This window comes from Centropristis striata, chromosome 18, assembly GCF_030273125.1.
Source record: "Centropristis striata isolate RG_2023a ecotype Rhode Island chromosome 18, C.striata_1.0, whole genome shotgun sequence".
Lineage (NCBI taxonomy): Eukaryota > Metazoa > Chordata > Actinopteri > Perciformes > Serranidae > Centropristis > Centropristis striata.
In genome coordinates, this window is record NC_081534.1 from 15,282,977 (window position 1) to 15,308,664 (window position 25,688).

General features: G+C 38.5%; 1 protein-coding gene and 1 non-coding gene across 6 annotated transcripts; one reads left to right on the forward strand and one right to left on the reverse strand.

Moving 5' to 3' along the window:
* Window positions 1-1,025: 1,025 nt before the first annotated feature.
* LOC131991222 (nuclear receptor coactivator 7) lies at window positions 1,026-21,955 on the reverse strand. 5 transcript variants are annotated; one of them, XM_059356555.1, is made up of 17 exons: window positions 21,917-21,955; window positions 20,792-20,963; window positions 14,846-15,003; window positions 11,668-11,738; window positions 11,440-11,547; window positions 11,242-11,343; window positions 8,956-9,081; window positions 8,612-8,796; window positions 7,672-7,793; window positions 6,712-7,287; window positions 6,367-6,538; window positions 6,082-6,229; window positions 5,318-5,464; window positions 4,821-4,973; window positions 3,697-3,792; window positions 3,536-3,609; window positions 1,026-2,745 (listed from the first exon to the last, which is right to left on the reverse strand). In XM_059356555.1, exons 2-17 carry the CDS (start codon window positions 20,827-20,829, stop codon window positions 2,610-2,612), a joined length of 2,412 nt encoding a protein of 803 aa, XP_059212538.1. In that variant the 5' UTR covers window positions 20,830-20,963; window positions 21,917-21,955; the 3' UTR covers window positions 1,026-2,609. The 5 variants fall into 5 exon arrangements, with proteins under 5 accessions (XP_059212538.1, XP_059212537.1, XP_059212535.1 ...); XM_059356554.1 differs by having other exon boundaries at window positions 5,318-5,443; window positions 7,672-7,826; XM_059356552.1 differs by having other exon boundaries at window positions 7,672-7,826.
* Window positions 21,956-22,216: 261 nt separating this feature from the next.
* trnae-cuc (transfer RNA glutamic acid (anticodon CUC)) lies at window positions 22,217-22,288 on the forward strand. The gene has a single exon. It is a non-coding gene; the product is annotated as a tRNA-Glu (tRNA).
* The last annotated feature ends 3,400 nt before the right edge of the window (window positions 22,289-25,688 follow it).

The window sequence follows — 25,688 nt, forward strand, 5'->3', positions numbered from 1 at the left end:
CACACCATTGCCTACTGAATAGATTGCTCTCGTTGACGTTTACACTAGCTTTATAATGATAAATAATGTATGATTGGGATGCAGATAACATAGAACCAGCCACAGATACAACTAAATTCAATATGGACATAAACAGGGACTAGAAAAATGTGGTTCCTGAAAACAGGGGAGGAGTGAAGCCTCTTCTGTCATTTCCACTGCAATTATTCAGCCTCATGTTTCTTTTTTGTTCTTCCTGTTACATAAGGATCAACTAACTTAATAACAGTCGCGAGCGTCATTTCCGGTAAGTGCATCACGGAGTATTAGATTTGGAACAACACTCACCTGCTGAAATCTGTGTACTTTGTGAGTGCGGATAGTGTACTGCATTTAAGTGTACTCATGGAAGTATGGGTATTGGAACACAGCAATAGTCTTCTTTCACAAGTTCTACAATATAACAAGACACAGCCAGGCCAGAGGTACTGTTCAATAAAAGTAATCATATTTAAATGATCTAATGTAATCATTAATTCACACTGAAGAGCAAACATTGGAAATTGAAGAAACGATAAGGAAGTTTAAACTAATTATGAAACATTTTCAATTTTAATATTGAATCACAACAGTTTAATTTAAGAGCTAGCCATATCATAACCATGGAAAATGTCTAGATATCAGCTCTTAAATTAAACTCTTATGAGCTATTTTTGTTGTTATCATTATATTTGTCCAAACAAATGTACCTTTAGTTGTACCAGGCATTAAAATGAACAAAAAAATGAAGGAAACAAGGGTGGTCTAATAATTTTTTCCATGATTGTACATGACGTCGTTTTGCTGGACCTGCTGGAGGGAAGGGACACACGGAAGAACCTGAACCAGGACAGACTGTCAGACCTTGCTGCAGTAAAAGTCGAGGTTTTCTAAAACGAGACTGGTGCTCATGGAAAAACAACTGCTTTGTCCACAGGGACGGCCAAACTCAAAATGAAAGTTCCTTGTAACTGCTCTAAACATAAACAGCACAACTCACCATCATATATGTATATATTTAACATTTATTTAGGTTTAAATGTGGTTGCAATAACAACACAATAAATAGATCCATAGTGATATCACAGCAGTTTTGGATTCATGAGAAATAATACTCAGGGAGCATTCACAGTTACAACACAAGACAACAAAGCTCATTTTCACATGAAGCGATAACCGGCGTTAGTGGATAGTATGGCGGTATGGTGGTGTCAGACATTTTCAGTATCGCATATTCATGCACTACAAGCCTGTGTCGGATACACAGGATATAAATGAATGTTTCTTTTCCATATTAGTAGATCTGGATTTTCAGTTAGTGGCATACCAAAGTGCAAAAACAAACTGTCCCTTTTCCGTTTTTAAGTAAAGCAGAGGCTGACCTGTCGTTGGACAGGAAGCCTTCCTCCTGTAGTGGTGATCAAACAGCATTCAGTAACAACTCTACATTGAAGAAATGCTTAATTTACGCAGGGTCGATTATCCTGTAGTGCAAAGTGATATCATGTTCAACTTTTACTGGCTCTCTAAACAACAACGACCACAAATGAATATCAAAAGGTGATCAAATCAGTCGACGTGAAATATTAATTCAATACTGACAGTCATTTCTAGTGCTTGTTGGGTCCGATCAGAAACACTGAACATAATATTTCTATAAAAGTACAACAATAAAAAAAAAAAAAAACGACAACTGAGCATTCTCAATAAAAACAATGTAAAAATAAAATTTTAAAATAAAAAAGTCTAAAATATTTTTATAAAATATGACGAGTTTACAACAAAAATTAAACTAAAATAGAACATATTTGGTCATTGCAAACCTGGCTTTACCGCTTGTTTTGGATTGTATGGGGGAATGAAAACATTTTAAGTCGCTGTGAGGAAATGCAATGGAAAACTCTCATTCAGATCACCTGAAACTCCAAAATAAGAGAAAAAGATGTCCTTCAGAGGAAGTGCAACTCCTCCACTGTAAACAACTTCAACATTTCCTGCTCTGAAAGTTAATTAAATCGTGGAGGATCCAACATAATAATAATTAAAAAAAATTCTCCCTGGCTATATCCTCTTCCTTTAAGTTTGAAATTCATTGCATTGTGATTAAAAAAAAGATACCAAACATCTCCAGCACACAATTCTGTACATTCCCGATCATCATTTCTGCACAAATTAAAAGACAGCACGATGGGAAATCTTGTTCTTTCATACACAGTTCAAATATTTTCGGGATAACCTCAACAGTAACATCAGCAGCCTTCCTCTCCTCGTACGCTTATGGTGGTAAGGCAGTTTGCATGCTGGGAAAGCTGGAGGTGCTGACGGATATCTAAGGCAGCCAATGATCTGAGACTTTTTCTCACACTTCCCGCCTTTCAAGGAAGGAGGAACCAGACAGGAACTGGCCAAACCCACCTCATAAAGAAGACTCAGGCAGCGTAACAGCGGCGCAGGCTTCTCTCACTCAACATTTAGTGTCACTGTGGGGGAGCTTGGTTTGCCTCCAAGTGGTGAGTAATAGACTTGGGGCGGAGGGGGTGTTTTGGAGGTTTGGAGCGGAGAGTAAGTGAATGTAGGGGTCGCAGGAGATGCTACTCAAAGGTCCAGACCTCCACGCTGTGGATGTTGAAGTCCTGCTGGGTGGAGAGAGGCTGGTTGTTGAAGGTGGCGCACTTGGTGGTGGTGCCTCGGTAGAGCTCGGCGTCCAGCCACAGACCCAGCTGACCCCTGCAGAGAGGGGTAACGAACAGCAAGCAATGGTTCAGATTATTGATATAAATGTGTGATTGGTCAATTTCTGTCAGTAAAAGAAAACATGAACTTAAACATTTTACTTTATGATGAACAAAAAGTTGTTTAAGTCATATATTCTCAAAATAATGACTTAAAATAATGAGAATCTTTCTCAAAATATCTTTCTTATCTCATTATTTTGAGAAGGTTTCTCATTTTGCAAAACTAAGTCATCATTTCTAAACACTAAGGCATTATTTTACAATACCGGGTCCATATTTCAAGGTTTATTAATATTTTAAGATACTAAGTCATTATTTTGAGAAAATTTGTCATTATTTTGAGATATTAAGTCATTATTTTGAGATACTAAGTCATTATTTTACAATACGATGTCATTATTTCAATAAAGTTTCTTATTATTTTAAGATACTAAGCATTTCGAGGCTTCTCATTATTTTGAGAAAGTTTGTCATTATTTTAAAATACCAAGTCATTATTTTCCAGAAGGTTTCTCATTATTTTGAGATACTAAGGCATTATTTTACAATACTGAGTCCATATTTCACGGTTTCTTATTATTTTGAGATACTAAGTCAATATTTTACAATACTATGTCATTCTTTCAATAAAGTTTCTTAATATATTTAGAAACCAAGTTATTATTTCGAGAAAGTTTCTCATTATAATGACTAACATAAGCTCTTTTCTCTCATTACATCGGTGGAAAAGGGCTTCCACACCAAAAAAACACATAAAACAAGTTAGGAATGTCTCCACTCACCCTCCTCCTCCCATCTGCAGAGAATCAGTATTTCCCTTCACAAAGTAGGAATTCTCCCCCGTCCAGCGGTACACCTGAAAAATCGAGAGCAGACTGTCTGATATTGCCATTTGTGGAATAAAACCAAAAAAACATAGATAAAAAACTAACTGAACACAAACCTTAATCTCAGGACAGAAGCTGAAGAGGAACGTCTCTCCTGTGCCGTAGCAGTGTTCGCTCACTCTGAAGGGATGAGTCGAGAACGCCCCAAACACCTACGATAAGGGTCGGATTCAGTTTGAGGAAGAAAAGGCTTGGAACACAATGTCATAAACAAACTGGTTCAACTAGTAGTTGTTTTTAAAATCATACACACAGGGCCATAAATTAAAAACACAATTCTAACCTCAGGATGAGGTTACTAAAACGGAAAGAGTCTCCGTCTGTCCTTTTTTTCTCACAACCATTCATTCAGTTGACTTCAGACTTGGCTGGATGTTCATGTACAAACTGTGTAGTGTGTTGAAAGGTGACCCAAAGAACCGTTACACTGCCGATTGGCATGCTGGGTACTAGGGATGGGCATTTGGAAGAAACCTGCCAACTCAAGCTTCTATAACGTTAATGATCAATTAATTTATTAATCGCTGCTTTTATATATACTACAGTGTGTATAAAAACATGCATATATCGGCAAAATAAAAGATATGTATACAGTACTATGCAAAAGCCTGTTTTGATAACGGACGCTTTTATTTTTGAAAGGACGAAAAGAGACTTCCTGTCGATGGTAAAACTAACTCAATCGAGATTAAACTGTAAAGATAACGTCAAGGAGTTCAATGTTCTATGTTTTAGTCCCCGAAGAGGCAGGAGGTTAGTTTTCACACTAATCTTGCATATTTAAATGTTTTTTGTGTTTAAATAAGTTTTGGATGACATTAAACCTGGTAATTCATGCTAGCAAGGTTTGATACAGTAAGCTTTTTTTGCTCAAATTAATACGACGGCAATGATGAAGATTTTAATTTTAATTAAGTTAGTTGAATAATACTTAATGTTATGTATGTTTTTGCAAAAATCAGGCAGTAATCATCGCTCTTCAAGTGTTTATGTCGTCATTCAGTTTTTAAAAGTGAAAACATAACAAGAGACTTCATATCACGTCTTTGCATTTTTTTCATATGTGTCATATCATATATAACAAAGTACTTTTTTCTTTGGCTGCTATTAACCTACTATATTACAAAACAGTGAGACCCCAGTTATTTACATACAGTCCACTGGTTTGGACAGTATCTACCTGGTTATCCATGTCTTTGATGACCAGCAGCACGGGACTGTCCACGTCAGCCAGGCTCCTGTACAGCGTCTTCAGGCTGGTCCCATGTTTCACAGTGCTGTAGACCAGTCTCCAGGGGTAAATCTGCACACGGGCTGGCAAGCGACAGGCAAGCTGGAGGGCGAACACAGATTATAATCAGTAAGATCAGATTTCTTCAGTATCGGTAACTGGTAGGGTTGTCACGATACTAAAATTTTCAACTCGATACCGATACTTAACAGAAATATTTTTATTAACAAGAAAAATGCAACATGTAAAAAATTAACAGAACCAAAGGTTAAATATTTATAATAAAAAAACAGTTGTGCAAAAAGAAACTGCAACTATGATAACAAGCTTCAGATACTCGATACTTGAAAATGAGTATTGTATCCGGATACAACGTTTTAGTATCAATACTTTTTTGAGTATCGATACTTTTGACAACCCCAGTAACTGGATTGTTTCATGTGTACCTTCTCGATGTGTGTGTCCTGCAGCAGATCGCTGGCATCGCTGAGTATGGGCAGAGCGTCCACTGACAATTCTCCGTCACAGCTGCCGAAACTCTGCCTGCGCTTGGCCTCATCGATGGTGATGATCTTGGAGCGGATATTAATAAGCTCAATATTAAATTAAAAAAATCAATGGTACAAAGACAAAACAAGCATCAGTCATAAATGATGCTCATTCCAAAACAGAAAAAGATTTCGAGCCACAGTGCATAAACATAATTATTCATTAGAAATGTCAGTGTAAACAGTATCAGTGTTTATCAGTCAAAAGTTTATTTTGACTGGAAGTTTATTTTTATTAAATGCTCAGAAGTATGATGGAACACATTATGTTATGTTATGTTATATTAAATGATGTAGGGAACAAAAACATGTCAAACAAACCAGAATATGTTTTAGATTTTAGATTCTTCAAAGTAGCCATGTTTGCTTTGATGGTCTCAAACACATTAAGAAGGCAAAAAAAATCCACAAATAACAGAAGTGTGCAAAGCTGTAGTCAAAACAGAAGGTGGATACTGTGAACAATCTAAAATATAAAATATATCCTTTGTTTTTGGTTCACTACATAATTCCGTATGTGTTCTTTCATAATTTTAATGCCTCCAGTATTCATTTACAATGTTGAAAATAATAAAAATGAAATGAAAACCTTTGAATGAGGTGTGTCCAAACTTTTGACTGGTAGTGTATGTAGTAGGAAGCGACTGTCCTACTGTGTTTACCTCCCAGCTGCAGGACGCAGGGTCACTGAAGAAGTTGTCGATCATGTCCAGCTCGTCCTTCTCCACCACGACAAAGCCCTGCTCTCGAGCCTCCTTCCCGTACACATCTGGAGACCACTGGACGAAAAATGCATACAGATGGTCCACCCTGGAACACACACACACACACACACACAGACACACACACAGACACAGGATATTAGATTGGTTAAAAAAGCACATCATTATCTTACACATACTACACATAGTTTAAGACAAGTGTCAAGTTTCTTTTTATCATCTCACCTTTCTTGTGGCACAGCAAACCAGTACTCTGGCTGTTTACCTCGGCCCCCAAATGAGTGGGCGGGACTAGAGGTCATCCCAGTGGCAAAGGACTTCCTCATTGGCTTCCCCACTTTGAAGCAGAGGAACATGGGAGGGCTTTTACTTTTCTCCTCGGATGAGAAAAGCATGTCTAAAGAGAACAAAAGAATTAAAAATAGAGAATGAGATTTGTTTCACTTCTTAAATTTATTGTAGGCTTCATCTGTGGCCTGCAGGAGGCGCCAAAGTCTGGATTTTCCCTATTCTCCAGGGAGGATGTGGGGACACATCAGTGGAGTACATTTTGTAATTTATGGTTCCTACCTTCTATTGGAGCCTGCATCCTCTCCATCAGCCATGACTTCACTTCTGCCTCATAGCTTTTCTTCCGTCTCTCCTCCTCACTGAGTTCGGCTCCACATGCTGGTCTGTCTGGGCTTTGTCTCTTTGGACTCGAGCTCCCACAAACCTCCGAAGCCTCTTTCAGATTCAGTTTCCTGTTTTGGTCCACTGGTGCGCCGAATATTTCCTCATGCGCACCATTTAGCAGCTCTTCGGTCCCTTTAGGTTTTACATCTTTGGTTTCCTCTCGGTTTGTAGGTTTATCACGTGATTCGTTCTGTTTTTCAGTTTCTAAAGATGATTGTATCGACTCTCCATCCTCAATAGAGCTGTTATGAGCTACGCCTTCGTCCTCTTCATCGTCCAGCTTCCCTTTAGTTTGACTTAGAATCGACTTGTCCTGGCTCCGTCCTAGTTCCTGCTGGTCCCTGCTGACAATGCTAGGGGTTTTTGAGGACGTCCCCTCTGCATCTTCAGTGCTGCCGTAGACAGTTGGCTCCAGCTCTGTGAAGCCTTCATCTGAAGGAGACTTTTCTGCCTGCTCGCCCTCTGTGCTCGCTGTTATTAAGACGACAAAACAGAATTTTTCATTGAATATCAAGAAACAAAAATCAGAAAATATTCACTGGTTTCAGCTTCTCAGATTTAAGTTTCTCTTGTTAAAGATTAATCCTAGAAGAAAGTTTGGATGCTCAGCAGTTGACAATGTACAAATTTGTTAATTGAGCTAAAATTGAAAATTCACAAGCCACTTTCATTCATATGAAACATAAAAAAAAACACCCGATAGTTGCTGCTGGTGGAAATAAAACAGAGTCATCAATGATATATCCAGAGTTCCCACCACTTTGGAGTGATGTCATTCATTGCTAAGATTAAGATGAGGATCACATAGGACTCACTACAGTCAAATACAGTCGACATTGGATGACATGTTGTTACCAGTTTCTGAGAGGGTTGATTCGATGTCGTCCAAGACGATCGGTCGCTTCGGGTCGAGCTCCTCGTAACGGCTGAAGGGGTTCAGATCTCGCTCTGATGGCAGTTGCTCCCACTCGCCGGGCCTGTACACAGGACACAAATCCTGGGGTAGGTCTCTGTGGGGTCACGGGGCATCACACAAACCGCACGGCAAACCAGGATGAAAATGAGAAGGAGGGAAATAACAAAAACAAAGAAAAGGTCCAAACTGAAATTATAAATGACCAGAATGATACAAAACAAAATAACACGTGCGATGTAAAACAGCAAATTAATCAAAAATTAAAAGATTAATGAAAAACAAATCAAAACATTCATGAAAAATTACACAAATTGAACAACTGGAATCTGAGGGCGGGGTGGGGGTGTGGGGGGTGTTGTGTATATAGATTTCTTTTTCTTCCCATTTTTGTGAAATAAACAATCTAATAAATCTTTTTTCTTTCAATATTTAAGACGTTATAACTGTTGTTATTCTGCACATAAGACCTTTTAAGTTTTCTACACGTCTAACCATGATTGTACAGTTTCCATGGAGGTGCAGGATTTTTATATTAGAGTGAAAAATGAAGGCATGGTGAGTAAAATGTGACAGGAGGAAAAAGAAAAACTCTGAAACTGCTCGGGGTTCAGTGGGTTAAACTAAGAGCTAGACAGGATCCAGTGGAAACAAAAGATTTTGATTAAAAAAAAAAAAAGGATGTGGTTAAGAGAGAAAATGCGAAAAGTCCTGGAGATAGAAAGAGCTTTGTACGGTTTTATTCTCCAAGAAGATCAAGAAATTTAGGAGCCGAAAAAGGGAACAAGAAAGGAGGAATCAGAGCTGAGGACAGGAAGAAGAAACATAGAAGAGGGGGGAAAGAGGGGGGAAAGAGGGAAGCGAGCGGTTTGGAGCTCTTACGATGGCAGAGCATCTTTGAGCTTCATGCGTGACACGTCATCATACAGCGCCACAGAGACGACCTCCTCCATGGGGCAGATCAGGCCATACTCCTCGCAGCCGTGCTCGATCACCAGGGGGTCTGACTTGTGGGGATCAAACATGATGTTGTTGGGCGTCACAATCAGCACACCCCCTACCACGCCCTGCAACAACCAGACAACACACAGAGAGACAGCAGACAGTGCTGAGGGGGGCAGGAAACAAACAGTATAGAGTCAAACCTGTTGAAAGGGCTTTTTTGTTCGATATATAAAAATTCAAATTATGTTAGTGTTCCAGCATTCATTTTCTCTGCTACTTACCATGCCATCAGTGAAATATTTGCAGCTCATCTTGATGAATTTAACCGTCGCCGGGCTCTCGTCCTCTGAATTTGGGGACAGCTCACGCCGGAGGGATTTTGCTGACGTGCAGTTTGAAAAGCCGTCCTGAAAGAGGTTAAAAGGACACATCAGAGACCGAGTGTGCCTGTTATGAAAAGTAAAATCACTATCTGGTTAAAAGTCTATTATCGCAGCCTTTGACCTTTGCTAATTCAGAGATTTTAGGCCAACAGAGCATTTTACATTGTTTACCCACTCTGAAAAAAACATTTCTGCCAATAGAGCCTCCTAAATCCAATACACTTAGAAACTGCTTACACATATTTTTGATGACATTTAGTAATACACCATTGAGGGGGTCAGAAATGAATTTCAAGAGATTAATTAAAAAAATTGGTAGTATCCAAGCAGAAACTTTACTTAAACATCATAGCCTCACAGTTAAACAGACCCCTGTTACATTATCTAATTAATCAGTGTGAAACTCTTTAGATAAGTGGTCGAAGACGGATTTCACTAGTGCCTTCTGTGTTTTACATAAGCTAAAAATTAAGTATAATAAATATAAATAAACCAAATAAAGATCAAAGGTGGATTTATATGTGTTTTTCATTATCTGTTTGCAAATTTAATCATTTTTGCATTTTTGTTTGTCCTTAGTTTGTATTTTAACTGTGTTATTTTGTTACTGTTTTGTACTTGCTGCTGCCTATCTTGGCCAGGTCTCCCTTGAAAAAGCGGTTATTAATCTCAATGGGATTCTCCTGGTTAAATAAAGGTTATAATAATACTAAGAATAAGAATATATGTTATTAGTTATTATTTTGTTTGTGGGCTCCTTTCTAAAGACTCAAGCACACCAAGGTTTAAAACAAGCAATTAAGAATTAGAAGGATTTTGGTTTTATGACTGTTAAGTTTGAGAAAGTTGTGTGAGAACCAGGTTTTAATCTCCAGTAAGCAGTCAGACAGGGAAGAGGGAGGGAGGGAGAGTGGAAGTGGATTTGGTTGACAGGTAGAGCTGGGTGAAGCAGTGAAATTGACTATTATGCTTCCTGAAAAAAAAAGCCAAGGGGAAGTAAAAAAAAAAAAAAAAAAAAAAAAAAAAAGAAGAAAAGCAGGAGAATGAGGATAGAGCCTTGGTGAACACCACTGGCGACTGGAGAGGGTTTTAGGTCAAGATTCAAACATAAGAAGACCAACGCTGGGCTGACACCAAAAGATTTCCACAGTCCCAGACTAAAAGCTGAAAGTCTTTATTAAATGTAGGAGTCTTACTGGAGTCACGGCGCGCTCCAGTCATCTCCATCGTTAAGTTAAAGGTAGTAATCTGCGCTGTTTCATATCATATCGAACGTGTTTGATATTATCATAACACAATTAACAACCAATAGATGAGCACAGGAAAGGTCCCTGGTTCCAGACCGGCAATAAAACCACTTTGACAGGAAAAGAGTAACATCACAATAATGATAGTAAGCTCAGTCCTAAATAAAAATATAGTGATGTCATATATTTAGATTTTTGGGGGCGCTGTTTCTTAGTAAAGAGAACAGTAAGGAGACCCAGTTAAAATTTATCAATAAATGTATACATAAATAAGTAATAATCGATGATTAATGTATGATTAACTAAATGAAAGTTGATAGAGCTGATACTTATAATTATTCAATTAAACAAATTATAATTAAATAGGACATAAATGTATATCATGAATTCATTTCTAAATGTTCCTTTCCTTTACTCTTCCTTTTATCTATTTTTACTATAAAATAGTCAACTTTTCATGTCAGAAAAACAGAAACTGTTTTTCAGCTTTGTTAGGGGGCATTTTGTGGCGTCTTCTCCTCTTCTTTTTGTCACTGCACTCTAGAGCAGCTGGAGCCAAAAGCTGCTTCTCCTCCATTTTGTAAGTTTCTACTAAGAGCATGATGGGAAAAAAATGCTAAAATAATCTAGTTGTAGTCTTGTAAATAGTTAACCTGCAAGATTCACAGTCTGTCTATAATCTCAGTCTGAGACTAGGCTGGGACTAAAAACTCCAAACACCTGTCTTTAGATGTGAGCAGGTGTGGGCCTAGAGTCTTCCAGGAGCCTTTTCCAAATCTTTTCAAGTCTTCTGATGTATAGGTAGCATTAGGGGGCGCCGTGTGATGTGCCTTTCTAACAAATTTGTCACTAAATTTGTCACTAATAGCTATAACTGTAAACTACTGCATAATGCCAAAAAAACTATAAGCAACTTCATGAGACAACTTTTACTTACATGTGATGCTTTCTCTGATAAGCCATTTGTGAACGAGGGATCAGAGGAACTCGGAGACTTCAGGTCCGTGTCTGACTGGCTCACATCGGGGACAAACAGCTTCTGTAATAACGATGACGGATAGCAGATGGTCAGACAGTCGGAGGGATAACGAGGGAAGTGAAGCAGTGATGTGTGTGGTGCTGCCGAGGTTCTCACCTGACCCGGGTAGACACTGCGGGAGAAGAGCTTGTTCAGCTGGACCAGCTTATTTGGGGTGATGTTGAACTTGAGTGCGATGCTGTTGAGGGAATCATCAGGTCCGACCTGTAACAAGAGATTTTTTTAAAAAGGGCAGACAGGTCAAAATAAACTAACATTACTATAGCATTTCTGCTAAGAAATCAGAATGTTATTTAAATGCGTTTTCATTTTAGTTTTACTCACAATGACCTCAACCGTGCCTGGCGGCCTCTTCTTCTCCCTCTTTGCCTGATTGTTACTTTTACAGCCATCGTCTAGAGAAAAACCGAAAATGAAAAATTTATTTTTCAGACTGAGGACAATTATAGGGGAGGAAATAAGACACTGATATAAAGTCTGGTTTAGAATCAAAATCAGATTTATTGGCAACGTATGCGTACACAAACAAGAGATTTAGATAATATTCACAAATAAAGTGTGCATAATGTACATTAATAAAACATGCAAAAATGCATGGAGGTCAGGTGTTATGTAAAGAGGTTTCCTGACACTCTGTACATCTCATATTGTCTAGGCAAGCTAAAAGACGTATATAACTCTGTAATAATAAACACTCAAAGTAAAAAAAAAACATCCAGTGAGGGTAATCCAAAGAGATGACTTCTAAATTTCCTCTACTTAATAGTCTTTTGAGTCAGTACCAGTGCTTGTTTGTCCTCTGTCATTATCCAGCCTTCAAACACTGCCCCACACATGCTGAAGCAGTTATCATAAACACACACAATCTGACCCTTGTAGTAGACAAGCCCCACAGTCAGCATTTTTTTCTCGCCAAGAACACAGAAGCTATTAGCGTACCACTCCCTGAATGCTAAATTACACTGCTGCTGCCTCCATGGAAACAGAGGGCATGACTAAGCGTAATGCCGTAATATGCTACCACACATTGGAGGATATGGACTTCAACCTGAAAACTCATATAACCTAAAGAGTTTGTTTGTCTATTACACTGCAGAGCTTCATATTTGATTTGATGGGCTACAGGCTACAATGTTGTGTTCCTATTAAAACACTGCAGAGTTTACACAGCTGGCTGACCCACTGCACACATGACTAGAGTCCATTATCACTGTCAATATGAAGGAGCTGGTGATGATTTATGCTGCAAACAAACCCAGCAACACAGGATGGCACGATGCATAATGTAGCAAACACTGAAGACATGTTTATTGTTGTGCAAATATGAAGCTATAAATATGTTCTGACAATTAGCTTACACTAGCCACGTTTCCATTAAAGTCGATGCAAAAAATGTGGCATTAAAGAAAGTGCGAATTAGGGACTTTTCCATGAACTGGTATAGAGCAAATAAACAAAGCTGCATGAACATACTTATGTCAAAGTGTAATGTATTGCTGTAGGCTAATCTCTCAGTAAACAATAGAAAAAGTAGAGATTGCACAAGATAGAAAAAAACACAACAACAAAAGGAATTTTGACAGAATTTTGATGGACAGCTTTGGTCACCCACAAGAGAAAATGGAGATAAGTCTTCAGGAATTGGATTCAACTGGGCAACTTATAATTGTTCTTTCATGTCAGTGTCAGAGCGGAAACAGCTGATCATGTGAGTTAAATGTTTGCTATGTCAGAATTTATTCAGAAAAAGCATTCTCCCTTTTAGCACATTAACTATATGTCGAAAAAGACAAAAAACACCTTGATTGAGCATAAAACTTTTATGCGCATTTTTGAAAGTTTTATCGAATTTTGTTTCCTTAAAGATTTTCTCATGCCAATCTTCAAAGTGTGCATAGAAAATCGTTGATAGAAACACGACTACTGACATTAGTCCGTCACAAAGAATTTATTTTAATTTAAACAGCCTAATGAAACAATGGAGTTGAGGTTAAAAAAAAATGCATCCAGGAAGTCTTGCTTGATATTAAATAGTGAAAACAACCATAGAAAAACAGTGGAATGATACTATAAATGTGTTATTCAGCATACATAAATCTGATGAATCACAAAATGTGTCAACTGCATATAGTGTATGACACAGGTAACAAGTGAGTCTCACTTCCGTTTTTAATGTCTACTGAGAATTGCACATGCCCAGTACCAATCAGGCACGATATAGGCGACGGATCAGGTAGCAACACCGACAATAATATCTTATCGTCAAAGAAATCAGTGTTTTCTTTGTGATACATTTCCAGTCACGCTTAAAGGAAACATCGCTGATTTTCAACAAGGTCTGTGTTACATACAAATTACATTTTGCTGGTGGATAAACAGAGGAAGCTCTGGACTTCTGCATGTGACAGTGTTTCTTTAATCTGTTTCTGCACTGTGTGAAGTGCCTGAGTCAGATATGTGACCATTTTTAAAAATTATTATTTCAAAAATGGACAATAATAAACATTACTTTTCTTTTTTCAATACATTCATTTAATTTTCTTTTTTTTTTTTAAATTGTCATTTCCAAAAGCTGCAGAATAGCCAAATATTTAAAGCAATTACTGGAGTGTTTAAGACATAAATAGGCAGTGGATATGAAAATATTATGATTGGTATTTTCCCTACGTATAGAAAATACCTCAACCCCTCTTTCACATTGAAGTCATAATAATAAAAAAGATATTACTAGCCTGACTAAGATTCTATGTAATTTTTAAGATAGTGATTCAACATTAGCACCAATTCTCAGTACTCTCAGACTTTGTTAATGCAACTCCTTAAGTGTCATCATCAACTGTAAAACAGTACAGGATAAAACGTTATGCAACTTCCTGTTTCAAACTGCTGAGGTGGTTTCCAAGGCAGAGGAGCGTTGCGCTGAGTTATCAGTCCAAAAACAGAGCAGGGGAATACAATTAACATTGACAGTAATAGTAAGAACACCCGATGGCATATTTCTTGTCTGAAAATGGGAATTTACAGAGAATAAACATTTCTGCTACAGGAGCATTCAGGCTTTTGATTCCTAGCAAAGGAGATATTTATTTGGTTTTGCCCTACAGGGTGGAAGATTTCTTTCTGATTAAATGGAGCAGTTTCACCAAGGTTAGGCCCTGACTAGAATATTTCTGTCTTCATTATACTTCTACTATAATACTTTACCCAGTGATTATCACAAAGCTTCTGGAGATAGGTCAGTGTTTCTTTGAGGACATGCTGTCATTAGTTTCACAGGGTTGTCAGAATGATGGGGATTTGCTCTGTAGAAGGATTAGCTAGATGATGAAGAGCTAATCCGTCTGAAAATACTGAGAAGGTAAAGATTAGGAGTCCCACCACTCTTAATAAGAGGTCTGGGAGCATTAGGAGGAATGGTACCAGAAGTATCCCAAATGGAGTGGCCACAGTTCAGTTGAGCGTCTATGTATTCACACCCTGCACATATAGACACAAGTCTTACCCGAGCCTGCGGGTGGCTTTGCCGTTATTCTCTGTAGGTCCGTCTTCTTGTTGGGGTCGTTGTCATTTGGGTTGTCTGGACAGGAAATGATTGCGGGGTTTGGTTCATTTGCAGTCTTCTCTGATTGGCTCTGCTTGAGCTGTCTCCGCCTCTTCAGCCTGATGGGACACCAGCGGAGAAATGTATTTTTAACCCAATTTATTATAACTTATACCACAATACCTGTTCAAGGTTGGGATCAATAGAGAGGAAACAAAATGACGTATTTTTCACGTCTAACCCGGAAATTAGCATCACCATGGGGTCTATTGAGAATTCACCTATGGGATTTTTGCTTACTGCAGAAAATAAGCTCTGTGGAAAACACAAATCAGCAGGATAATCTTTACAAATGAACACCACTTTCATCATGTGTGAAGCGTAAATGTAGCCAACAGAAGTAAAGAACTTAATGTTGCACTATACCGAAATGCTCCATGGTCGCATAACTTGAACATCACTACCATTATGAATCTCCAACAAGCTAGCAAAACCGCAGTTGAATAAATTACTTATTAAACTACTCTACAATCTACAGGAGTTCTGAAAAACATGACTAGAGGCTGTGAGGCGACAAGTGAGAGAGTTGTCGTCCATGTCCGGGGTGATGACGTTTAATGTCCCAAACAACCACAGTAGTCTCATTTAGCCACTAGTTAGCAACCGCCTTTATAAGGACACGTAAAAGTTCACAAATTGGAGTATTAACTAATTTCTTCAGCTTGTGTAACCACAGACCTTATTTCAGGCATCTAACCAAAAACCCATTCAAAATCCTCATTGAGTTTGAGTGGAGAGACCCCAGGGCGCTAAAATGCTAACTTCCCTCCTGGTTTAAGAACTCATTCCTGTGGTGCCTTATATACAGTATGTATGAACATGTGCACAAGCATATATCAGTGCAATTATAATGCTATAGTTGATATTAAAATGTCAACTTGTGTTATTTTTTCTTAAAATTGTGTTGCATTTGACTCACAGAGGCAGCACATGCTTGTTTGTTGTTGAAACAGTGCCGTACCCGTTCAAAACGAGTCGTTATAGGCATTATTTGCTAAAAAAAAACAAAACATTCAATCTGTAACTTCCATCGCTGATACTTTAACATAGCAACAGAAACCTTCCACTATGAATTCAGACCTTCTCTCCAGGTGCTGCTTTTGTACTCAAAGTTATTGGATTGAGCTTTAACTTTTCTCTCTTTACTTTGCTGCATCAGCTGCCTTTTCCTCACTCTGTTCTTTCCCCTGTTTAATCATTGATAGGTGAGGTGATGATGTAATGGCATCTCCAGACCCTATTGGGGTTCATTAAGGGGGGGGGAACTGCAGTGCAGTTGGACCACAGGTTAGTGGTGCACTTAAGGATAGTGCACCCTGTAAGAACCCCGCTGAATCCTTAAGTGTGGATATGAGTATGATAAGAAAAGATAAGCCCAAATGAATGTATCATAAGCTTCAGGTGATAGGATGTAGTGTTGCCCTGCAGAGGAAGAATAAAAGAAAAAATGAAAAAGAGAAGTGTTTTAAGTGTTCAAGTGCCTTAATGGAAAAGCAAGAGTTGGTCGATAAGGCTGCAGACAGACACAGTTCAGGCCTCCCCCACAGCCTCAGGTCTCTCTCCCCTTTTAACTGATGCAGCACACATCTGGCAGTGAACTCAAGAATCTGCAGACAGTCTCAACAGCACCGTCTGTTTCAGTCTGAGAAGAGCAACATCCAGCATTCACTTTAAGATTTAGCCCTCCTTCTCTTCCCTCTAACCTTCAGTGTCCATTCCTGCCATGATGACAGAGAAGTGGAATACTTTCAAGGATACTAACGAGTGAAAAGGAAAACAAAAATGAACTTATTACATAAATAAAGATGATAAGCACATATGGTAGAAATATGAATTATCTGAGGTTGTGTTTTGTATATAATGTTATTACTGGATTCAACGTTGATGTTGTAACTTTATTGAATTAAAAGATGCATTTCATTTGAATATGTACTCCAGGAAGAGTAGCTTCTGCCATGGAAACAACGTCTGTGGATTCCAAAAAGCAATAAATTACATTAATATTGTTGTGTTTAGGAACATTTCTGTCTTACTTGAGACTTTGTTTGCTTTTATTTTGCTGGAGAACAAATCAAAGACATTCGGTTTTACTTTGGGATATTTCTTCATAGCATAAATAAATATAAAGTCAACATGACAGTGGCAAGAAAACTGCAGTTCCTTTTACGGCCACTTAGGACTGGCTCTAAAAGCAAGCCAATCCCCATATAGCAAAGTTGCTGCAAATTTCTTTGGAATATCATTTTGATTTTAACATGACACTGTAACAGAGTGAATATTTGCATGCTTTTGCATATTTTTTATATATATTATTTACATTAAAGTGTTTTTTTCTATCATTTAGTATAAACAAATCCAGATGACATAACAGTTTTCCCTTTTGAACACAACAAAACATGAAGAAGAAGTCTACAGCGGGTTAGTACTTGTTATTGGCACGTATGTGGTCTACAGTGACCTTTCCCCGATTCGTCAGGAAGCCAGGCAGCTTATGGTGCAACTATGAGGAGAGCTACATGTTATAGCAGGAGCTGTGTTGAGAGATAAAGCTAAATTTCCTTCCTGACATGCTCACTTTCTGTCCACACTGGCACTTTATAGCAACTGTATGTCTTTAGAGGTTGATATATTCATCTTGCATCTTTCCACTGTTGTTTTGTTGTTCCCTCCCACAGATATGCACACTGCCTTTGAGCTTAGTCAGAGGTGGTGTTTTCCCTCAAAGCCTGCAATTACATTAAGATCTAATGCACTGCCTACACAATAATAATTAGAGAGTGACTGAAATATGATGCCACTACAAAATAGTAAGTAATATTTCCAACATAGGCCAATCAAATCAAGAAAACACATGACAAACTGCAGGTTTGTACCAGGCCGTCCGCATGGCCTGTACAAGTAACCTGAGATATATAAAAAGAAAGAACAAAGCCCATTAGAATACACTGCATTACCTCACGTCATTCATCACAAGCCCACACTCAACAACGCTGATATTAACCTCATAAAGATCCAGTCACCCACCGGCAGGCCTGGATGACTTACTATCTGTCAGAAGCTGCCGCAAACTCAGTTTTACAGCTGCAAGATAATGGTATTATATGAAGCTATAAGACCATGTCATGACATCTTGTCAGGAAGAGAGTCAAATAATTCTCAAGAGTTAGGTTCAAGGGATATGGCTGACCATTTTCAAAGGGGTCCCTTAACCTCTGACGTCAAGATATCTGAAGGAAAATGGGTTCCCACAAGTCTCTCCTTTAAAGACACATCCACTTTATGATTGTCCAACTCAGTTTGGGGTTAAAAAAAATCGTGCAGTTTCTCTAATGCAGTACAACTTGCTTGCTGTAATTGAAGATTTCTGCTTACTGTTCATAAAGAGTCTTGGAATTGCATAAATTGGGTATCAAAATCAAATCAAAATTACTTTATTCATCACCAAGGGGAAATTCAGTTAGTCTGGTAGAATCTCTTGAAGAATGAGACAGCATGATGTCTGTAGGAGCGAAGGATCTTTTGAATCTCTCCATCCAGCACAGGAAAGCTGAGACTCTTGTGGATTCAATGAGATCATATAGGATAGTATTGATCTAGTATAGAAGCATTAAAGTGTATTAAGACCATCACTGTAGAAAATGTCCAGCTCTAGGATAATCACAGCCTCATGAAAAATCACAATGTTCTAAGCATTTATACAGTTTAAAAATGTATTTTAATCGATAACACTGTCTCTGAAATTAATCTTCAAGTTTCCTGCCTTCAGAAGATGTACACCACATCTATGTAGAATCTACCGATAACCTGCCATCTCCCCCTAAAGATAATGCGTCCAAAAACCTCTATGGAGGGAATTTAAGGGAATTAAGGGAGTTTGCAGGGAGTTTGCAGGGAGTTAATAGGACACACCCTAGATGACTTCTGTTTATTCATAAGTCAACTTATTTAAGTGAGTTTCAGTTCACTTTGGTTTGTTTGCTCATTTTTTTGGCCTACAACAAGACAAACAAGTCATGTTCATGTTCTCACACTATGACGTATTGTTATTGAGGAACTTGCCAGGGGAGAACCTTTATGGACCAAAAAAAACAGCAGCGGACGGCTCCTCTCTCTGTTGCAGGACGGAGAGATACAAAAGATCCTTCACTCCTGAAGCCATCAGGCTGTCTCATTCTTCTAGAGATTCTACCAGACTAACTGAATTTCCCCTTGGGGATAAATAAAGTAATCTTGATTTGATTGAATGGGATAAATCAAGCATAATGAGAACTACATCCTGAGACCACATTCAAGCCATATTACCCAGTAGTACAACATTTATATTATGCACTCCGCTCTCTAAAATAAACACCTGTCAGTTGTCAGTGATTAGAAGCTGATGCAATTCTGTTATGTCTCATCTGTGCACATCTCAGAAAGAGAGAGTCAATCTTTGTTAAGAACTCGTCAATTTCTTGTCAGTCCATGCACCATAGCTGTGACAAGCCTTTTTCCACACACTTCCTGCTATCATGTTTCACAATGCGGCCAAAATCCAATTTAACAGTCGTAATCGTGCCTGTTAGCCAAGAAACTCTGACGCATGAATCAGATTATATGAGGCCGTATCGGCCGGGTGCAGTTTAGGGACAGGTGACTTAACAGTGCAGATCTATGATTCCCAAAAAGGTGAGAATAAATAATTAGTTAAAGTACCTTTCAAGGTACAATCGACCGTGCAGCACAATGGAAAAGCCACAATGTCACTTACAACAAGCATGAAAAGACTCCAGCATGTGATACCTGAGCAAAGACAGAAAGAGCCAAGAGAGGTCCTGTCCACAGACATACTGTTTGGGTGAGGAAACACACCATCATTCATTGAACTTCATGAAACCTAACACTCTAATTACTCTGTAATCTTATTTTAGATATAAATTGGGTATTCAAATAAATCAATACATGGGAAAATCTGCACACTCTGCTGTCTGTTTTCCTGTTAGCTGTGAGATCACTTCAGCTTACGTCAGGGCAGTATAAACTGTATATTGCAACACTGCATTAGTTTTCCCAATTACAAAGTATAATCCTAGCATTGCTAATGGTGCATGACCATTCAACCCATGCTGGACCCGATTTGGTCAAGAATCACATCTTCAGGATTTAGACAAAACCACTTAAAATTGATGAATATTCACTGCCAATCAGGACTGCATTCTGCAATTAATTTTCCATAGTTGCAGATGTAAACCACCACTCTTAACTAGAGGTCTGGGAGCATTTTCTACTTAAATACCTAGTTATCATCATGGCTTTCCCATGTTTTTTTTAGGATTCTATTCACAGCAATGCAACATTTTTACAACAACATTCTGTCTGTCTCTGCCATGAATATCCGTACTGCGAATACCAAGCAGGCTTCTTCTTGTAGCTCGCTGTCAGTGTTTGACATAGTGCTGTAAAGCATTATGCACTTCTCCTCGGGGGATCGTACTCGCTCACTAAAGTTACAGGCTGCAAGAACAGGCATTACAGGTGCAGACTGGGAACAGAAGAGGCACCATTCTCCCTATGACAAGGCAGTACACCATTACAATTCTGAAGCTGTAATTTCAGGTTAAAAAGTTGCTTTATATTGCTTTACCTGACCCTACCTTGCAACCTAAAAAAACATCAAGATCATGAATTCAAAACAAAATATCTATACATATTCATTAGATAATGACAGATTCATTGTGCCACCTAAACAAGATGAGAGCAATTTGTCATAAGCACAAGACAGATGCTGAAGGTTGAAGCTCTTTTATCAGTTTTGCTGCTTGAACAACATTTAAGTTAAATGCAAATAATACAAACAAAAACACTTACCTCGCAAAATATCCGGGCTTCCTGTCTCTCTTTTCCATCAGGCCAGGGTCCTAAATCTGCATGCAGTCAAGTGCATCCATACAAACATCCACCCACACCCACTCAGTGTGTCCAAGCCTGCAAACTGAGGAAGATCACCTCTCACACTGTGCTCTCACACTTCTTTCTTGTCCTGCAGAGGTAGAAATAAATGAGGGGATTAGCGGGCTCACAGGGTGCCTCCTCACTCGACAACACTCAGTACAATGCAGAAGCCCAATAACTGATGGTGAAGCCTCATCAGACTAAGTGGAGGGCGATGAAAGCTTCCTAAAATAAGCATGTCAGACCACTCAGCTGACAATGGCTGACCAACAGCATGGAAAATGCATCCCTCTGCTGTAGAGGAGAGACGCATCTGCTACAACTTAATGCAGCCACAGCAAACATGCGTTTATATTATGTAACTGTGTTTAATCACAACACTGTGTCTATAATTAGGGGCAGTTTTGGGAATCCAGTTGATGTAAATATGCAGACCGTAAAAGCTACACTAACAGCTAGCTGCACCAACAGGATTAGGTGGAAACGAAACAATAGACCACACGCATGTCACGTACCACAAAAAAAACCCAGAAATTAGGCACCTTCAGTTCACCCATGTGTAGCCTTAACGTGTTATATAACAGGTGAATCGCTAACCTGAGAGGATATGCTACGTTTTAAGCAACGGTACCCCACCTAGCTACATTCTTCAGTTTGTAGCAGCTTGCTCAATGGGGGATTCCTCCATTGAACAGATTTCACCGTCTTCTTAAGGTGCAGCAGTAATACAATGGAGATATCCAGTCACTTAAAGCAATATGTGCCAAGCAAACACAGCCACCGCGCACACGGCCCAGATTCAAGATTTAACAGCTAACTGTGCTAGCTAGCCACTTTGTTTACAGGACTGACAATGGCAACCTGGTGGAGATGTTAAGGATATGTTATTCGGTGTAGACGCTAACGTTAGCTTCTTGTCTTAAAATAAGCCACTCCTGCGCATGCAATTTCGTCCATACTGACGCTTAAACAACACAGCACAGCGACGCGTTTAAACGCTAAATATGACAGAGAATTAGGTAGCTAAAAATGCCCACATACCTTACGTGCATCCTCTAACAGCTAATGTTAATATCAAAATGAAGCCTGCCTTCACTACCTTCACTACGCCCTCTGGTGTCATGTGCGCTGTAAAAACATGAGCCCACCCAATAGCTGCTCTCTTCCTTTAGCTAATTTCCAGGTTACGTTAACGCTTTTATACGTTAGCTAAGATTAGCTAAGTTGAATATACATTTTTGGTCGATATTACAAAGCAAAGTAAAACTAGTACAAAAATATGGAAGACATACAGTAGCCGTAGTGTATATATAAATTACACAGAACGATACGAAGTATCAGTCCCTGGTGGTCTAGTGGTTAGGATTCGGCGCTCTCACCGCCGCGGCCCGGGTTCGATTCCCGGTCAGGGAACTACTCTTTTCCCCACTACTCGATATTGAATCCCTTCATCACTTGATAGTCTAATGGGAATAACCAGACCAAACAACACATTAGTTAAATATAAAAAAATCACACGGTTTGACCATAGACTGTATAAGGGTTTGACCGACGTGTGCACAGCAGTACCACTCACAGCTAGCTGTGCTTATGAGTGACTCAAGACAAGTCAATTTTATAATATAGGCCTAGTCCAAAATCTTAAATTTGTTTCAAGGTAAGGACTTTATAAACTAGCACTGCACGTCCTCAGTGATTAGACCTATTTTATACAGTCTATGGATTAGACCTAGTGCAACGACTGGTGTAACGATATCATGCAGTGACCATTAAAGTAATACCTGTTTGTTTTTCTTCTTCTTTTTTTTTAATAACCACCGTTTTAGTTTATATTTTTTAGAGAACAATGATAGAGAGATTATTTAGGCATTGCAGACATAATGTTCATCTATAGAAAATCTACTGTTTTTTTGTTTTTGTTTTTAAATGCTTCTACACATTGTTTAAGAAGGAGCTAAAAGTGTAATGCTGCATGGGTTCTCAACTTTTTTGGCTTTTTCAGCACTATGCACTGGAGACCTGTTCGAGAACCTAGATATGATGGAATCATTTTATTATCATGTTTATTTTTTTTAGGTCTGAACAAGAACAGAATACTGTACTAAATACAAAAAAGGTAGACTAACGCCTGAAAAAAACAAGTCTTTTTAAAAAAAAATACCATCTCCCCTACGAATTGTGACGTAACCTCTTGTTATTCCAACTCCTCTTGTGTGGGATAACAGTGGGAAACAGTTCACTTGACTTTGTCGCCTCCTGAATCTCTCTGAAGCTTTTTTTTTTTTTACCTCTGGGGGGCGACATTTCACCACAAATGGTACAAGAAACAGACGTCTGCAAAATGTGACAGGGCGCATTTTGTATGAGGTAATCTATAGGAACGCCCAGAGGGAAATTTTTCAAATTTGGGCACTAACCTCCACTTGGATTCAAGGATGAACTGATTTTATTTATGTGGTCAAAGGTCAAGTTCAGGGTTAACCTACCATTATGGGGCAGCACCAAAGCCGTTTTAGGCAACACCTAAGCCAAATTAATGTAAAATCATTGTAAAAAGCATCAAAAAGAACCAAATTACTATGAGTTTTTATTTTTTATTTTAAGCAAGTTTTAATAAGCTTTATGTTCTTTTTACATTTATTATCTTTTCTAGGTTTTCCAACTTAAATCAATGGATCAAATAATGATCCAAAATTATTAATTATTATTATTATTATTATTATTATTATCATTATTAAGAAATTGCATTTCTTTTTGTTTAAATAATGAAACATTTTGTTTTGTGAGGATCCTCAAGCCTCCTGCCAAATAAATGCACCTGTATCTTCAACAAACCGAGGGGAAACACCAGTCACTGTGAGCTGAAGAAAAACATCTTTTGCAATAAGAATTTATGCTTTAATTATGACAACAATTTACACAATTGTCTAATAGGATAAAATGTTGACATGATGACATTTCAAATCCAAAAGGTCAAAGGTCTACTTCACTGCAATGTTAAAATGTTCTGTTAAACACTTGTTAAACACTTTTTTCTAAATATAATTAATCAACAAAAGTCAGGAACATAAGGAAAGATTGACATTAATGCTGAGTACCAACCTTGTGGTGATCCTTTGAGCTGCCAGGTTATAGAGGAGTTATAAAAGTGTTCATGTTTTAATATCTACATTTAAGGCATCATCTAGCATCGCCAAGGCTACAACTTTGTGTTCTATCAGAATTGGCTTTATTGACCAATTAGTGAACACATACAAGGAACTTGACTCTGTCTTTTTGTTTTTCTCAATGAACCCAACAAGAACCAAGTCAAATCAATTTTATTAATATATCCAAAATATCACAAATAAAATAAATGCCTCACAGGGCTTCACAATCTGTACAGGCAACAACATCCTCTATCGCTAGATCCTCAACTCGGATGAGGAACAACTTCCAGCCTTTAATCTTCACCCTAACCTTCCACAGCTCATTGTAGAGACAGTGTGAAGGGTTATCCTCGTCGTCTTCTCCGCTGCTGCCTCCAAACTGTCCAGTTTAAACCTGATCATTCAGCTTCTTTAACAGCTCGTTGAGACTGCTGAAGTGATTGTGGTTGCACTATATCACTGTTTCAGTCCACTGTGTTCCTCTGCAAAAACAGTCTCTAAGAGAAGACAGCATGCTTCTCCCTGGAATCCTACATGTCTATATAGTGAAATCTTCCATTTGCCAAAAGAATACATTTAATATATTATTATTATTATTATTATTTTTATTATTATTAATAATAATAATAATAATAATAAGCTTCTCCAAAGTCTTTACTACATATAATATTTGAGTCTGGACAGATATGGATGTAAACTGCAACTTGACACAAGGTAGTAATTCTATCATTTTTTAAAAATTTACTTTCTGTAGGTGTTTCTCCCCTTTTTGTCGTCATTATGTGTCTCTTTGAGATAGTTTTGCTCTTTTCTCAGAGAGACACACAAAGAGATCTCATCACAGCTGTTTTGACCTCTTTGTAGTCTTTTTGGTCTGTTTGTAGCTTTTTCATGTCACTTTAGTATTTTGTCAATCAGTCTTTTTGGTCATTTTGAGTGTCTTTCTTCCCGGTTGTCTTTTTGAGTGACATTTTGCAGGTGAAGGACCATCAATGCTTTAGATAACTAAAATTAATATAACATACAAACTGTCTCTTTTTTTATTAAGAATGATGTCCTTTTCACTACAGCATTTAACTGAGAAGACTGAAGTGAAGGAGAGATTGTTGTTTCTTGACCGTGATTTATATTTAAATGTAGCATTGTGATGATTTCCTGTCACTCCTTCCTATAAAGCTTAGTTGAGCTGAACCTGTTTGAGATAGACAGCAGTGAGACAGAGATACTGTGTGTTTGTGGAGCTTGGGTCCCAGAGAGCCCTCTGAGGTGGGGAAAGACTGAGACCCCAGCTGCCGGCCCTCTGATTGGACGAGGGCTGGAGGTAACCAGTTCCTGGCTGGCTATGTATCTTGGCAGTTATTTTGACAGGCGCTATCATTGTGAGAGAGGAGATAAGTTGTCTTAGGGATCGCAATGGCGCCGGTGTGTCCCTCCTCCGTCCTGGTCAGACTCTCATCCACCCCCCCTCCTCTCTCTCTCTCTCTCTCTCTCTCTCTCTCTCTCTCTCTCTATACCCTGATTGGAGCAAAGGATTGTGGGGGACTGTTTGGTTGGGAGCCGGGTTTGTGTTGGCAGGGACCCCGGTGCTCTGGGTATCATCGTCCCCCTTCAAGACCATCAAAACCTTCATGTGACTAAACAATGGGACAGCCAGGACTACCTCC